Genomic DNA, 17458 nt, shown 5'->3' on the forward strand with positions numbered 1-17458 from the left:
GTGAAGCGGTTGGTGTATGAATATTTAACTACGAACTGTGGATGGGCGCCATTTTTTTTATTACTGTCCAGATTTACCAATTACGACGTTGAAATTACAGTTATAAAATTTTGAGTGCGTGAAAATTCCATGTGTTGATAGATTTGACATGGAGAAAGTGGTTTCAATGTTTCCGGAAATGGATGAAACGGGTGTGTCGCGAGTTTCTGTGTTTACTGGCCTTGTAATTGTGGAAGTGGCAACACAGGATGGTTTTGGCGAAGTATGGCGATCTCGCCCCGTGTCGATCTCGCCCTGGCGAAGTCGCCCCGGGCGAGTTCGCCAGGACTTATTTTCATCGTTAGGCGAAGTTATCATACATATTAGACTTGCTAGAAGACATAAACAACAACATATATTATAGTATATATCTACTGTCATTATCAGCATGTTTTTGTGCCAAAACTACAGGGTTATACCACTTATACTACTAGTTTTGTGTTGGGACACGCTGTGGGGAGATCGCCATATTTACTTCCGTGTTGCATGTCTGTTTAGCGAAGTCGCCAGTACATTATAACTCAACAATATTCAAGTTACAAGCTGTTTTATGTTTACTTCATTAAGTAAATACATGTGCAGTAGTCATGGTTCGATTTTCTTGTTGTAAAATGTAATACATTGGTAGTTTACATTTCTGACGATTTCACTTGCAAGCCGGGGCGAGATCGCCAGGATTTTTCTTGTTTAAGTTTACAGTTTATTATAATAAATACACGTAAAGTACACATTTATGGTTTGTTTCATCATGTAATGTAACATTTTTTAAGTTTACATTTCTTATTATTTCACTTTTTCAGGCTGTGGCGAGATCGCCAGGATTTTCTCAGTGTAGCATTTTTATGTTGGGTGAAGTTGTCACACGTTACTACGCAACTATTTGTCATAAGTGCACACTTTGATGTTCAATTTGGTATAATAAATACATGAACAAGACAACATTCATTTGTTGTTTTGTTTTTATTGTGTAATGTGCAATTTTTTAATAATAAATACATAAACAGTACTTACTTGTTTGTTTTCTTGTATAATGTGATATATTCGTAATTATTAGTTCTGTCCATTCCACTTCAACACACCGGCCTCGGTGGCGTCGTGGCAGGCCATCGGTCTACATGCTGGTAGGTACTGGGTTCGGATCCCAGTCGAGGCATGGGATTTTTAATCCAGATACCGACTCCAAACCCTGAGTGAGTGCTCCGCAAGGCTCAATGGGTAGGTGTAAACCACTTGCACCGACCAGTGATCCATAACTGGTTCAACAAAGGCCATGGTTTGTGCTATCCTGCCTGTGGGAAGCGCAAATAAAAGATCCCTTGCTGCCTGTCGTAAAGAAGAGTAGCCTATGTGGCGACAGCGGGTTTCCTCTAAAAACAGTGTCAGAATGACCATATGTTTGACGTCCAATAGCCGATGATAAGATTAAAAATCAATGTGCTCTAGTGGCGTCGTTAAATAAAACAAACTTTTCCACTTCAACAAGTTGTGCCAAATCACTATGATTTTATTAAGTGATGCATATTCGTTTATTTCATTACAGCAAATAAATAAATGTACCGTTCACAATTTACTGAATTAATGCCATAATTACTTGATTAATCTTGATTGACTGATTAACTGTTCACCATTACCCCCGATTACAGTGTGCACAGTATTCACTGTCATAACGGAACTCACAAAACATGCCTTGTTCTATTAATTACACTGCTGTTTTAATCAGTTAACGTTGTTAACCTCTTAATCCATTAACTTTTATAAAAAGCTTCTCACAAATATGCACACATCATTCGCTTTCACCCCTCCTGCTTCGGAGTTGGTCAATGGCGATGTCAGAGGCTAAATCCGAAGTGGGCGTGCCTGAACCCTTGTGGATAGGGGCACGTTAAATCCAGTTTCCATTCCATTCCATTCGCTTTCAAATACTGAGATAGAATTTACAAAATATGGCTGCTAACGGATGCCTTGTTTGCGATCATCCAGTTCGTCCACGTCAGGAGGGTTTGCTCTGTGACGGTTGCACCACCCTGTGGCAACACAGGACGTGCAACAGTGGCATGAGTCGAACTAGATATCGCCAGGCGATCTCGCCACAGCCTGAAAAAGTGAAATAATAAGAAATGTAAACTTAATTTTTTTTACATTACATGATGAAACAAACCATAAATGTGTACTTTACGTGTATTTATTATAATAAACTGTAAACTTAAACAAGAAAAATCCTGGCGATCTCGCCCCGGCTTGCAAGTGAAATCGTCAGAAATGTAAACTACCAATGTATTACATTTTACAACAAGAAAATCAAACCATGACTACTGCACATGTATTTACTTAATGAAGTAAACATAAAATAGCTTGTAACTTGAATATTGTTGAGTTATAATGTACTGGCGACTTCGCTAAACAGACATGCAACACGGAAGTAAATATGGCGATCTCGCCACAGCGTGTCCCAACACAAAACTAGTAGTATAAGTGGTATAACCTTGTAGTTTTGGCACAAAAACATGCTGATAATGACAGTAGATATATACTATAATATATGTTGTAATATATGTCTTCTAGCAAGTCTAATATGTATGATAACTTCGCCTAACGATGAAAATAAGTCCTGGCGAACTCGCCCGGGGCGACTTTGCCAGGGCGAGATCGCCATACTTCGTTTCAAAACCCGACTCGTTTAAAGATTGGATCGCAGTGGCGCGCAAACTTAGAAACTATGTGTTGTGTACGTCATACTACAATGCCGTTGAATGCGCGTTACTGCTAATGGTTGGCATGAACTGACTGAATTTTTTTTTTTGAAATCGCTTTTGTAAAATACCAAATTCCATTGGAATTATACACTTTTTTGGATCGGCAAAACAGATTTTTAGCTGTGGGATTTTGAATTCACTATAAACATATAACGTAAGCAATTTCAATAACTTTTAACCTTTAATAAAAATGTCTGAAGCGACCTATTTTGTATGGTATAATTTATATGTGAAGATTTTTAGAAGTTTGACAGCAGACGATTACTGTTTGATGTCTAAAAATAGAATCTCAAGGAAATTCCTCGGGGATTCCTTTGTTGACATAATTCATAAAGTAGTTCCGGCTATATAGCCAAAAATAGTGCTAAACCCGAGATTCATGGTGCTATGAATGCCAGTTTTTATCATCACGTGATACGAATTTGACCAATCCATGGGTTTATAGTAAAGGGATTTTTAGAGATTGGAATTATTGTATTATGGTACTTTTTTTTTTTTTTTAATTTTAAAAAGTATTGCTTCAACAGAGAATAACTAGTGAATGACGTTCGATATTGGCTTTATCCCGTGTAGGTAAGAATGGGACATTCTTTAACTAGTATTATCTTTATCCTGTAGTCCGTAAAAATTAAGGGAAAAAGCCATTATCTCTGTTTTTTCAGCCACATTGTACGATGCCCTAGAAGTCAAACGAGCGATTTTATAATGTAGGCTATGCGTGTGACGTCACATGAGTGACGTCAAAATCTATATTCTGCTACTAATCATTTATGACTTTATCCGTCATCATAATATGTCAATAGAAACAGTAGTTGCAGGAGAAAACAATTTATTTATCTTACCTAAACATCTAAATGTACTGATCGATAAAAACACGGTAAAATTAATGTACTTTCCTTTATTTAAAAAAGAAAAGAAAAGATTTTCAGATTGAATTCAATTATTTTATATATCTAAGACATAACATGAAATAAAAAGTATATAGAGGATACTCTTTTTATCATCCATTATCATTCTTTTTCATTTGCGACAGTAATGTGGGTTGAATGTCAGCGGTAGACTCGTTAACTAGCAGAACGTCACTAGGTTTAGCGTTGAAAGCAAAACACAGTAACGTAACATGATAAATTAACATATTCCCGATTATTGTATGATTCAGTGTGTTTATTTCTCACTGGTCTTTAGCAATGCAAAATTGTAAAATATTAAAATTGTTTTCGGGTTCGGAAAATGAGCTGATTAAAACTGTAGTTGTTTTGTATACTGCAAATAATGTTATCCAAGTAATATGGTAGGCTTGAAACGCTACAGTTGAGATCATTATCACAATCATCATCATAATCATAAATTTCATTATCGGTGTCGTCATCGTCATTATCATCATCATTATCATCGTCATTGTCATCATCGTCATCGTCATCGTCATTATCATCGTCATCATCATTATCATCGTCATTATCGTCGTCGTAATCGTTATTATTGTTATAATTACATCATCATTATTATTATTATTACGCTAAAATTATTATTATTATCATTATTATTATTACATTAAATTTATTATTATTATTATTATTGCATTATTATTATTATTATTATTATTATTACATTATTATTATTATTATATTGTTGTTATTGTTATTATTATGACACTATTGTTGGTGTTATTATTATTATTATTATTATTATTACATTTTAGACTGTCAAGTGTATCGTGTGACATACAAAATGCCGTTACTCTGGACCAGCAAGACTACAAAGACTGGATTTATACGGAGCATCCTGAACATCCGGATATTCCAGTGTAAAACTCTTTGTTCCGTGGGGCGGACGTAGCCCCGTCGTAAAGCGCTCGTCAGTGGGCCCATTGTGCAATTTCTTACTCCAGCCAGTGCACCACGACTGGTACATTAAAGGTCGTGGTATGTGCTATCCTGTCTATGGTATGGTGCATTATAAAAGATCCCTTGCTGCTAATTGAAAATAGTAGCCCATGAAGTGGCGACAGCGGATTTCATCTGTCAATATCTGTGTTGTCCTTAACCATACGTCCGACGCCATATAACCGTTCAGTGTGTCGTTAAATAAAACATTTCTTTCTTTATTCCGTTTGATCAAATAAAAGGGAAGGTGTATTACTTATGGACACGAGATTATGTGGACAGGCAGAAAAACTAAATTAAAAACCCCCAGTTTCTTTTGTTTAACGACACCACTAGAGCACATTGATTTATTGATCATCTGCTATTGCATGTCAAACATTTGGTAAATTTGTCATATAGTCTTACAGAAGAAACCCGCTACATTTTTTTTTAGTAGTCGCAAGGGATACTTTATATGGACCATCCCGTAGACACGATAGCACATATCACGGCCTCTGATATACCAGTCGACGGGGTTCGATTCTAAACCGACCGCGCATCCCGCGAGAAAAACAAATTGATTGCCAGAGTTGAGCGACAACATGCAGTATTAAGATTAAAAATATTCAACTATCGTTATCTCGAAACAATTGCGGATCCAGAAGGGGGGGGGGGGGGGGGGGGGGGGGACCAAACGGTCCCGTAACTGCCCTCCCCCACGCCCATTTGAAGAACTATTTTTAATTATTACTAAAAAAAATTTAATTATTATTCATCCACGATATACCACACCAAATTGTCTTTCAAACACTTGTGTCAGAATCTTATATTAAAAAAAAACAAAAAAAACGGAGAGCATACCCATAAGCGTGCGAGATGGCTGGTCGAGGGGGAGGAGGAGGGGGGGTGGAGCAAATTCTGAAATTCGGGCGAAAATGATGACGACCCTGGATTAGAGGGTGTCCTTGTAAATGGCCATAACCACTAACTATGAAGGCAAAAGATCACCAACAAGATTAAAATTCAACAATATTTATTTAACAATAACCTCAAATTACATTCGCAGTTGAACTGTATGTTCACTGATTCATTTAGTAATAAAATTCACATAAATAATTGAATAAACATGGCTAAGTTACTTTCAGGCTTTGAAATATACCACAATTCTTAAATTACTTTAAAAGACTGAGTCTTATTCACCTGAAACAGGTAAGTTGCTTAATAATAATTATTCCTAATATACTAAGTCTCCAACGTTATGATATACACAAACTTAATTTTGGACCAAGAACATCAATATCAGCAAGAATATACACTTTAAATACTTTGTCTGGGTACACAGACCTACTTCCACTACATGGGCATCTCTCTAACTCAATCCCTCTATATAATATGCCTTAAACTTTGCCACATAAAAACCACAACACCCGGGGCATACACCTCTTTTGTGTAATGGGTGCTGTCTATCTCCCTAAATTCTATGAATAATAAATACCGAAAATAATACCCTTTAATCTTTATTAATTATCTAATCATTAAGGTTGTGAGTTTGGTCTCTACAAGTTATCCCAATAACATACACATGTAAAACCCGTATAATTTAGTATTCTGTTAATAAACCCAACCCACCTATCGGGGCGAACGTCTGACCGAAACTGACAAATCATTGCGGGATTCGTATTTATACCCCCGCCAAAATCCAGCAATACTGGTTAATATCCAACACTGCAGAATTATGCATTCCGCAAAACGGGGTAAAATCCAGCAGTGCGGGGTACAATCCTGCATTGCAGAATTTGTAAATCCCGCAGTGCGGGTTAGAAAACCAATGACGTCATTTACTACTGGCTAACGTCATTAGGCCCTACAGGCCTTTATACCTTAATTACTATGCTATAATGGGAACGAAATAAATACAATTAAGCATATATACACAAATAAATATAAGTTCCATATCCATTCCGAATTAGATATAAGTTACATTAGTAATATCTGAAATTACTAATATTTACCTAACTCACACAGTGTGACAGACGTCAAAAATAGCATTGACAAAAACCCGGAAGTAACTCTCAAAAAATCCAGAACGAGGCTCGTACAAAAGCATGGCTTCGATCTTTTTACATTTGCGGCTGTATAAAAATGCCAATTTAACAACTTAATAACACTTGATAAGGTAAGTTATCTGTGACTACTGATAATATAAACACTAATGATTAAGTGTATAAATGTTATACGATAAACAAGGCCTTGTTTTATTGACCCGGCGCATAGAATTGCGCTGTTCAATGTAAACAAATATAGACTACGATGCACGTTGGCGCTAAAACAAAACGAACTTGAATTATAGCTTAATAATTTATAGAAAATAATTTACTGGCAATATCGTAATCCCGGATTCTCACATTACCCTCTGCTTAAACGTTTAAGCGTCCTCGCAAACGCACATAACTTGAAATAATTCATCTATCATTAAAAGAGCCAACTGTGCACTTCATTTAGAATATCACACCTTGCATCAAAATTCAGTCTATATTTGTGGATAATACATTCCATATGCCCTAATTCACTGATATTATTATATGCATAATATACATTATGTATCTCTCTTTATATTACAGATCAACCACAATCTTGACAAAAATTGACCAAAAAAATTGACGGAAAACAGATGGTTGAAATTAATTGTGAACAGTAAAAAAAAATAATTAACTGCCGATTGCCATCTCTGGTCATGCTCGTCACCTCGTTGGTCGTTCGGGCATCCTGACCTCCTGGCATCCTTCCCATCCTTTTCTACTCAATTCTTCCGCCCTTCCATGCCTCTCTGATATCTTATCTTTAACTTACATACATAACTGCACATTAAAAACATTTCTTTTATGATAGTCAGTTATTTCTTTGTCTTATAATACTTATAATAATAATAATTAATTGGAGACATGAAAATATATCAACATTTTGTGATGAAAGAATATTCTTGTTTTAAACCATATCTGCTACATAACTAACTATACAATTGGTAATGATACTGATGTTACGTCCGCTGTGGCCGCTCGTGCCTCCAATGTCGTCTGTCGTCGATGTCCCTCTCTCTGTTCTCCTTTCCCCAGTCTCTTCTTCCATTCAGTTCTCTCACTCCGGTCTCTCTGTTCTCTCTCTCCTTCTCTGTAACTCTCCTTTCTCTCTCCGTCTCTCTTCTCTGCCTCTCCATCTCTCTTCTCTCTCTCTCTGTCTCTCTTCTCTCTCTCTCTCTTCTTTCCTCTCGCTCCTCTTTCACCAGCTCGTTCTGTTGCCTAATTGCAGCTGTTAGGTCGTCGATGGCTTTAGCAAATATTATCATTTGCTCCCTGTTATCCCTGACTATTTCCACGACCGCCTGTGTCAATTTTACCATTTGATCTCTACAGCTATCTGATGAAGCAGAAGACTCGGGAGATCTCGACCGTGACCTTGACCGTGACCTCGACTGGGACCTGGAATGTCTTTTCTGAGTTTCCTCGACAGCTGGTGGAATAATCGCTGAAGGTGGCTCCTGGATCTCCGCTGGGGAGTTTAAAAAACTCCATAATGACAAGTTGTCTGGCATAGCTTCGACCACTGTCACTTCAGTTGCTGAAGGTTCCGATGTTGTGGTGGTGACTGGTGCTGCTGTTGGGACACATATGGCCGTCACTGGCTGAGGTGCTGGCAATGGTTGGACAGCTTTAGAAACAGTGTTGTTTTTAAATCGTTGACCTGCCCTTTGTTGCCACAGACTATTGGACTCATCAGCTGACAACCGCTCCATGTCGAGGCCATCTGCTACTATATACGGACAAGTAGATTCCTTCAAGTGGATTGCCTCATCCACCTCTTCTCCACTTTCCTCCGCTCTTCTCACCCTGTCTATGTGGTCTTTGTACGCAGACACATGCGTTGCCAGCTGCTCCAACTTCATGCATCTAAAGGTGCATAAAGTACAAAAATATGGTGATTGGTCAAGAGGTAGATGCATCTTGTAGATGTGGGAAATTACTTTTCCCCTCTCTCCCACGAAGTCATCTCCCTTTAAACATCGATACGCCCTTCCTCTCTTTGGTGGCAACTTGACTTGAGCCTGCATGACTAAATAATTTCCTGTAATTTAAGAAGTAAAAGGAAAAAAAAACCCTGTTAATTAAATACGTGCGTACCTCTAACTAATTGTGTATGCGACTTATGTTACCAACATGCATTCCAACATGTATTCGGCACATCACTATTTTAGACTTTTAAGCACCTTACTTATCCACCTGGGCCTGTATTCACTGGTGAATGGCTTCAGCTTATTGTGGTGTATTACTTTCTGCCTACCTTCAGCATCGAACTGAACTATGTAATCGAGTGCATTCAGTCTTTTAACCACAACTGCTGGACCGCTGTAAGGCATTTGGAGTTTTGGGCATACTCCCTCTCTTCTGTGCTCATGAAGATACCATACTAGGTCTCCTTGGCTATACCGATGAAGACTTTGTTTTATATCATATGTTTCTTTTTGCCTCTTGGCTGACGCTTTCAAATGCTCTCTGGCTATCTCATGCGCCTTTTGCATGTTTCTTTTCAGCATTTCTACATATTGGCCATATGATGACACAGTTTCACCGATGAGTGAGGTACCACTGCCGAATGCTATTTCCGCTGGGATTCTCACTTCACGTCCCAACATCAAGAGATTGGGTGTTAGGCCTGTGCTCTCGTGTGGGGTTGATCTATATGCAGCTGCTAAACAACCTAAGTGCAGATCCCAATCCGTTTGTTCACCCTGCAGATATGCTCGTATCATCCGGACCAGAGTTTTGTTGAAATTTTCTGTCTGTCCATTACAGCGGGGATTACGTGGCGATGTTCTCGTCTTCCTAACTTCTAGCAGTTTACAAAGTTCTTTGAATATAGCACTTTCATAATTTCCCCCCTGGTCGCTATGTAAATCCAGAGGGTACCCGTATCTAGAAATAACTTCGTTGAGTATCATCCTAGCCGCGGTTTCTGCACTTTGGTCTGGTACTGCGAAAACTTCAACCCACTTGGTGAAGCTATCAGTTACAACTAAAATGTATCTGTTTCCTCTTGGAGTCCTAGGTAATGGTCCCAGGAAATCCGTAGCAATCCGATCTAGCGGTGCTCCCACTTGCATATTTCCTAATGGGGCTCTCGGTGTCCTGTTAGGTGGCTTATTGGCCCCACAAGTCTCACACTGCAAAATCCAGTTGTTCACATCTTCTCGCACTTTAAACCAATAATAACGAGCGAGAAGTTTCCCTTTGGTCTTTTTCCTGCCCAAATGACCAGACATTATCCCATTGTGCATCTGATACAAAATCTCCTTCCTCATATCTCTTGGCACAATATACTGTAACCTCTCTGTACAGTCTTTGTCACTATATTTCCGGAACAGCATTCCCTGTTTCATTACCAAGCTGTCCCAATACACCAAATAGTGTCTGCTAGCAGGGCTGGCTGTACAAGCCTCGTGACCAGTAGGTCGTCTCCCTTGCTCCATCCACTCAATAATGGGTTTCAAATCCGCATCGCTCAGTTGCTTACGTCGCAACTCACTTGAACCCATAATCTGCATCCACGGAAACCAGTTATTCCTCAGTTCTCTCTTTCCTCCCTTGTAGAAACTCTTCTACAGAACTCTTCAACTCTGTGTGTTGGGTAGCGTAAATAGTTCATCAGCCAACCAGTTGCTTTCACTGCTAACCCTCTGCTTAGCTTGAACATATCCCGTTTCTTCATAAGCTTCTTGTACACATACTCGAGTCCTTTTCTCGAGCCCACATACCATTCTCCCACGGTTTCTGTGACAGGGGTTACACTACTGGTATGACCTGGAACAAAAACGCTAATCATGCATAAAATCATGATTACCAATGGAGATATCAACTTTCGCAGATACCATTTCGGGTTTTTCATTACCCCGGCTCCACGATCGAAGTAAACACTCTGTCGTATTTTTAGTGAAGATGACAAAGTACTCTGCATGTCATCAGCCCTCTTTTGACACTTTTTACAGGGACCACATTTCAATTGTTCTGTTAACCCTGCCTCAGCACAATCACAATCATCGTGATTCGGACATCTCGACATACTATCTGCATTGCCATGGTGAGCTCCACTGCGAAATTCTATTTTATAGTCGTAGGCAGATAGTATTTCTATCCAACGGGCTATCCGTCCCTTTGGTTCTTTGAAGTTCATCAACCATTTAAGAGCTTGATGATCAGATCGAATTACAAACTCTTTCCCTAACAAATAGTGGTGAAAGTATTCTACAAAATACCTAACTGCCAACAATTTCTCTATCTGTGACACAATAATTTCTTTCTGATTTGCACAGTGTTCGGCTAGCATAAGCTATTACTTTTTCTTGATTATTTTGAACTTGGGATAGCACTGCGCCTATTGCAACATCTGATGCATCGGTATCCAATATGAATTTACCGTCACCAGCAGGGCTCGACATTATGTCAGGACTTGTAAGTGCTCCTTTCAATGTATTAAAAGCTATTTGACACTTCTCTGTCCAAATTAAACTGCTATCATCTTTAGTGAGATCGAACAGTGGTTTGGCGATTTTGGAAAAATCTTTGATAAAACGACGGTAATAAGAACAGATACCGAGGTATTGTTTCACTTCCTTCGCGTTACTAGGTTCTTTCCATTGAAGAATCTTGGCAACGTTATTTGGGTCTGGCTTCACCCCATCTGCAGAGACTTTGTGCCCCAGAAATGTGACTTCTGATTTCAGCAACATGCATTTTTCAGGTTTTAATTTCAAGTTGGCTGCTCGAAGTCGGCTCAGTACTAACTTCAACCTTCTTAGATTTTCCCATTCATCAGCAGCTGGTATTACACAATCATCCACATACAACATACAGCATGACCACTGCAATCCCTTCAGCGCCAACTCCATGACTCTCTGGAATGTTGCACCTGCTGTTTTTAGACCCATTGGCATTGTGACAAATTCAAACAACCCGTGTTTGCTGATAAAAGCTGTCTTTGGAATATCTTCTTCTCTGAGTGGTATTTGATAGTAGCCTGCAGTTAAATCTAATGTACTAAATACTTTACAACCTGCCACCGTATCTAAACATTCTGCAATCTTCGGCAAAGGAAAAGCATCTGCTTCAGTCAGTGTATTCAGTCTTCTATAATCAATGCAAGTACGGACTTCTCCAGACTTTTTCCGCACCAGGACCAATGGTGAACTCCAAGGGGAACTACTCTCGCGTATAACACCTTGTAACTTAAGCTTATCGATGGCTTTCTTTTCTTCATGTGCATATGCCAGGGGTACTCGGCGAGGTGGTTGCTTCACTGGTCTCGATTCACCTGTACGAATAGTGTGTTCCGCTAAGTTTGTTCTACCGAGGTCATTATCGTCTTTGGAAAATGCGTCTGTATATTCTATTAGCAGTTTTGCAAGTTCTGCACGAACATCTATTTCTTTTCCTTCAATGGAATCAAAGTACAATTTCATCAAGTGCTCTGGGATTCCTTTTTCTAAATCTCTTTTCTGTTTATTTTCAGTTTCCGAAGTGTTGATCTTTTCACTTGACTCTTTGCCTATCAAAAGTTTATTTCTACTTGAGATTGTTGTATTTTCAGAGATATTTCTGTATGTTATCCTGCGAACTCGTTTAGTATTGCCGACCTCATTCATGTTTTCCATTTCCAGAACTGTTTCGCTAACTGCATCGGATGAAATTTCTTCCGCTGTTCCAATGATTGTGTCTTGTTTGATTGAAACATAGGTATAGAAAGGATTCATCACTCTGATTTTGACGGTGGAATCACGATTTAAATCGGCAAGGCTAGTTGCTAATACAACGTTGTGATTTTCATTAAAATTTTGAGTTGGCTCAATTATAACTTCACATGTCTTTTTGCTATCATCAATTTCAGTTCGGTCCACCAATGCATCAATAATTCTTTCTGTCATTGGTTCAATGATGAAGTGATCTGCTGCTCGTACTTTTCTCACACCAGTGTTCTCTGATCGGACACATGAAATTTCTTCGCCGCTCAGTACAATTTTATTTTGACTCAGGATTATATCTGCTGGTTTTCCACCTATGCCTTTTAGTATATCCATACCAATCAAAGCATCATCAGCAATGTCTGCGATCGCAACACACCTATGCAGGATGAGTGGACCTAGCTGTATCTTCAAAGTACACTTTCCGTAATTGCGCAGTGACTCCCCACCAGCATGTGTAAGTTTAATTGTCTTCCCTAAGTGCGGCCTCATTGCAGGATCTATTCTGTCAAATATTCTCTTTGATATTAATGTTTTGTCTGCCCCTGTATCAATGATAAACTTGACTTTTATGTCTTGGACACTGCCCTCAACTTGAATATCCCATGGTGTAGGTGTTTCTCGCCGAATTGTTACATTATCTTTTGGGTCTATTTTCTCGAGAACCAACTTTCGACCCCTTGAGTTGGTCCATTGTAGTTTAAAGCATTTGTTTCGTCACCTGCCTCGCCTGCTACTTTAATGTTCTTGATGTGTTCGCTGTTTGTTCGATCTCTGTGCGGACAATTTCTTATGAAATGTGATATTTCACCACAATGATAACATCCATTTTGTCTTGTTTGTCGTCTCCTCCATCCTTCATCGTGGAATTGAGACTTCTGGTTAAAATGTTTCTTATATCCCTGACTTCCATGTTCTTTTGTGCATCTATTTAATTCATATTGCAAAGCTTGGATATCCCTCTTCATTTGTTGCATTTCTTCATTCTCGCTTTTGTATTCATGTTCTTTCTGGGTTGTTTTGCTCATATCTAACTCTGCTGGCTTTGTAATTAATCTATTTTTATTTGAAATTCCGGTTCGAGCAATTCGATTTTCTAAATCATCTGAATTTGCCTCTTCCTCACTTAAGTCTGACTTGTCATGCATCCGCATAACCTGGTTATATCTGTATTCTCTATTTTTGTGCTCTTTAGACCCTGGTTTCATTTCTTGAAAATTTACCATCTCGAAGACTGCTTCGTCAATATCGGTGGGTTCCTTCACGTACTCAACATGAAACCGTGCTTTCTCGTCATCAACTCCATCAAGAAATTTTCTGACAAGATCTTCTGCCCTTGTCTCAGAGTCTCGCCTTGGATAGGCTTTGTCGTAGAGCCGTTTCAGTTCTGCTGCATATTCTTCTACCTTTTCTCCAGATTTCTGCCGGCGTCGACTGAACTGTGTCTTAAAACTCTTTGAGGTCTCAATAGCTCTGAAGCGGTTGTTTAGTTCGCGGCATAAATCTTTATAGTTTCTCCTCTTGTCCTGGGGTAATTGTCCAAAAACAAAATCGCCAGCTTGACCTTGTAACCGTGGTAGCATTTCGTCAAGTCTTCTATTATTCGACCAATTCTGTCGTGTTGCAATCTCTTGAAATCGATTGAACCAAACATTCCAAGCTTCACGACCTGAAAACGGTGGTAATTTGGAGTAAGAACCTCTTGCTTCGGGGGTAATTCTAGGTGTATTTGTTTCAGATTCTGATTCGATGTCTGATTCATGTTCATTGACGAGAAATGATCCGTGTCGCCTGTGCCCTGGGTGTGTTCTTTGTTCACCAACTGCGCTTGCAAGCTGCGAAACAGTTTCTTGCATTGTTCTCATCTGATTCATCAGTAGATCCATATCTCTATGTTGATGTGACTGCCAGTTCGAGCTACATCCATTCTGTGTGTCATCTCGAATACCTTGTGACATCCTTGGAGAAGTATCTATCACACTGAATGTATTCTCATTAATGTCAGATACTCCATCATCTCTTGTATTGCCAGACTGCGACACATCTCGATTACATTGCTCTGATTCAATACACAATGAACCCGAATTCATGGGGCACACTTTTTGGGACTTTGACCTTGTCATTATATTATTATCTTTAAGAGACATTGCTACTTTAATACTGACTTTATTTTCCCCAATGTATTTAAGTCTCGTTACTACAATGTTCCTTTGCCTTCAAGAAAATAATGCAAATACTCAGGAAGAATGACCATTTACAATTAAAATTATTTTAAACCTGAGGTTCGAATCGCTGGATGTGACAATTAAAAAAATTAATTTAACACATCCCACTTCTGACACCAGAAAATGTGACGACCCTGGATTAGAGGGTGTCCTTGTAAATGGCCATAACCACTAACTATGAAGGCAAAAGATCACCAACAAGATTAAAATTCAACAATATTTATTTAACAATAACCTCAAATTACATTCGCAGTTGAACTGTATGTTCACTGATTCATTTAGTAATAAAATTCACATAAATAATTGAATAAACATGGCTAAGTTACTTTCAGGCTTTGAAATATACCACAATTCTTAAATTACTTTAAAAGACTGAGTCTTATTCACCTGAAACAGGTAAGTTGCTTAATAATAATTATTCCTAATATACTAAGTCTCCAACGTTATGATATACACAAACTTAATTTTGGACCAAGAACATCAATATCAGCAAGAATATACACTTTAAATACTTTGTCTGGGTACACAGACCTACTTCCACTACATGGGCATCTCTCTAACTCAATCCCTCTCTATATAATATGCCTTAAACTTTGCCACATAAAAACCACAACACCCGGGGCATACACCTCTTCTGTGTAATGGGTGCTGTCTATCTCCCTAAATTCTATGAATAATAAATACCGAAAATAATACCCTTTAATCTTTATTAATATATAAATCATTAAGGTTGTGAGTTTGGTCTCTACAAGTTATCCCAATAACATACACATATGTAAAACCCGTATAATTTAGTATTCTGTTAATAAACCCAACCCACCTATCGGGGCGAACGTCTGACCGAAACTGACAAATCATTGCGGGATTCGTATTTATACCCCCGCCAAAATCCAGCAATACTGGTTAATATCCAACACTGCAGAATTATGCATTCCGCAAAACGGGGTAAAATCCAGCAGTGCGGGGTACAATCCTGCATTGCAGAATTTGTAAATCCCGCAGTGCGGGTTAGAAAACCAATGACGTCATTTACTACTGGCTAACGTCATTAGGCCCTACAGGCCTTTATACCTTAATTACTATGCTATAATGGGAACGAAATAAATACAATTAAGCATATATACACAAATAAATATAAGTTCCATATCCATTCCGAATTAGATATAAGTTACATTAGTAATATCTGAAATTACTAATATTTACCTAACTCACACAGTGTGACAGACGTCAAAAATAGCATTGACAAAAACCCGGAAGTAACTCTCAAAAAATCCAGAACGAGGCTCGTACAAAAGCATGGCTTCGATCTTTTTACATTTGCGGCTGTATAAAAATGCCAATTTAACAACTTAATAACACTTGATAAGGTAAGTTATCTGTGACTACTGATAATATAAACACTAATGATTAAGTGTATAAATGTTATACGATAAACAAGGCCTTGTTTTATTGACCCGGCGCATAGAATTGCGCTGTTCAATGTAAACAAATATAGACTACGATGCACGTTGGCGCTAAAACAAAACGAACTTGAATTATAGCTTAATAATTTATAGAAAATAATTTACTGGCAATATCGTAATCCCGGATTCTCAAACATATGGTTATTTTGACACTCATAGAGAGGAAACCCGCTACATGTTTCGATTAGTAGCAAGGAATCTTTTTATATGCACCATCCCATAGACAGGATAGTACATACCATGACGTTTGATATACCAGTCGTGGTGCACTGGATGGAACGAGAAATAGCCCAATGGGCCCATCGACGGGGATCGATCCCAGACCGACCGCACAACATGAGACGAGCGCTTTAACCACTGCGCTACGTCCCGCCCCCGATATAATGAAGTTTGATTGTAGCACATATAGAACAGGTTTTGCTGCCTACTGGAAATAAAAGATTGTGAGCCAGCTATGACGAAACAGCTTCAAGACATCATCTCACACGCTTTACCGTTTACCTTCAAATTACTTGTGAGCGAGATTGTGCATGTCCTGTTGTTTGCTTCAAATAAACTTCGCTTAATATTATAAAGAAAACTGTTTAACATCCATCCTTACACTGCTGCTTTATTGTTTACCATCAAAGGAACTCTGTTTCACATTAATGGCCATGCCTTACTGGTTACGTCAAATAAGCCAGACTTAACATTGTCTCATTCCTGACTGTTTAACTGGAAACGAATTACATTTTTGTTTTCATTCTTTATTGACTTTGAGCTAAAAATTCCATCAGTTACAAGAAGAAAATATATAAATATATAAATATACAAATACATGTATACTTCTCTTCCGTGTCTATATCTTTCTGTAATCTGTACTTGTCCCAAATCTATGACATGGAAACCTTTGTGCTGAACTTAAATCTTTGATATAGAAACCTGTACGCTGAACTCAAACCTATGATATTAAAACCTGTACGCAGAACCGAAATCTATGATATAGAAACCTGTATGCTGAAATCAAATCTGTGACATAAAAACCTGTACAGTTAACTCAAATCTATGACATAGAAACTTGTATGCTGAACTCAAATCTGTGACATAGAAACCTGTACGCTGAGCTCAAATCTGTGACATAGAAACCTGTACGCTGAACTCAAATCTGAGACATAGAAACCTGTACAGTGAACTAAAATCTAAGACATAGAAACCTGTACATTGAACTAAAATCTATGACATAGAAACCTGTACAGTGAACCAAAATCTATGACATAGAAACCTGTATGCTGAACTCAAATCTATGACATAGAAACCTGTATGCTGAACTCAAATCTGTGACATAGAAGCC

The 17458-nt window shown here is 38.4% G+C and overlaps 1 protein-coding gene across 1 annotated transcript; it reads right to left on the reverse strand.

Moving 5' to 3' along the window:
- Window positions 1-5670: 5670 nt before the first annotated feature.
- LOC121373570 (MAP7 domain-containing protein 1-like) lies at window positions 5671-16254 on the reverse strand. Its single transcript, XM_041500254.1, has 2 exons — window positions 15869-16254; window positions 5671-8773 (listed from the first exon to the last, which is right to left on the reverse strand). The coding sequence occupies exons 1-2, from the start codon at window positions 15903-15905 to the stop codon at window positions 7692-7694; spliced, it is 1119 nt and encodes a 372-aa protein (XP_041356188.1). The 5' UTR covers window positions 15906-16254; the 3' UTR covers window positions 5671-7691.
- Between the last annotated feature and the right edge of the window lie 1204 nt (window positions 16255-17458).

This window comes from Gigantopelta aegis, chromosome 5, assembly GCF_016097555.1.
Source record: "Gigantopelta aegis isolate Gae_Host chromosome 5, Gae_host_genome, whole genome shotgun sequence".
NCBI classification, from domain to species: domain Eukaryota; kingdom Metazoa; phylum Mollusca; class Gastropoda; order Neomphalida; family Peltospiridae; genus Gigantopelta; species Gigantopelta aegis.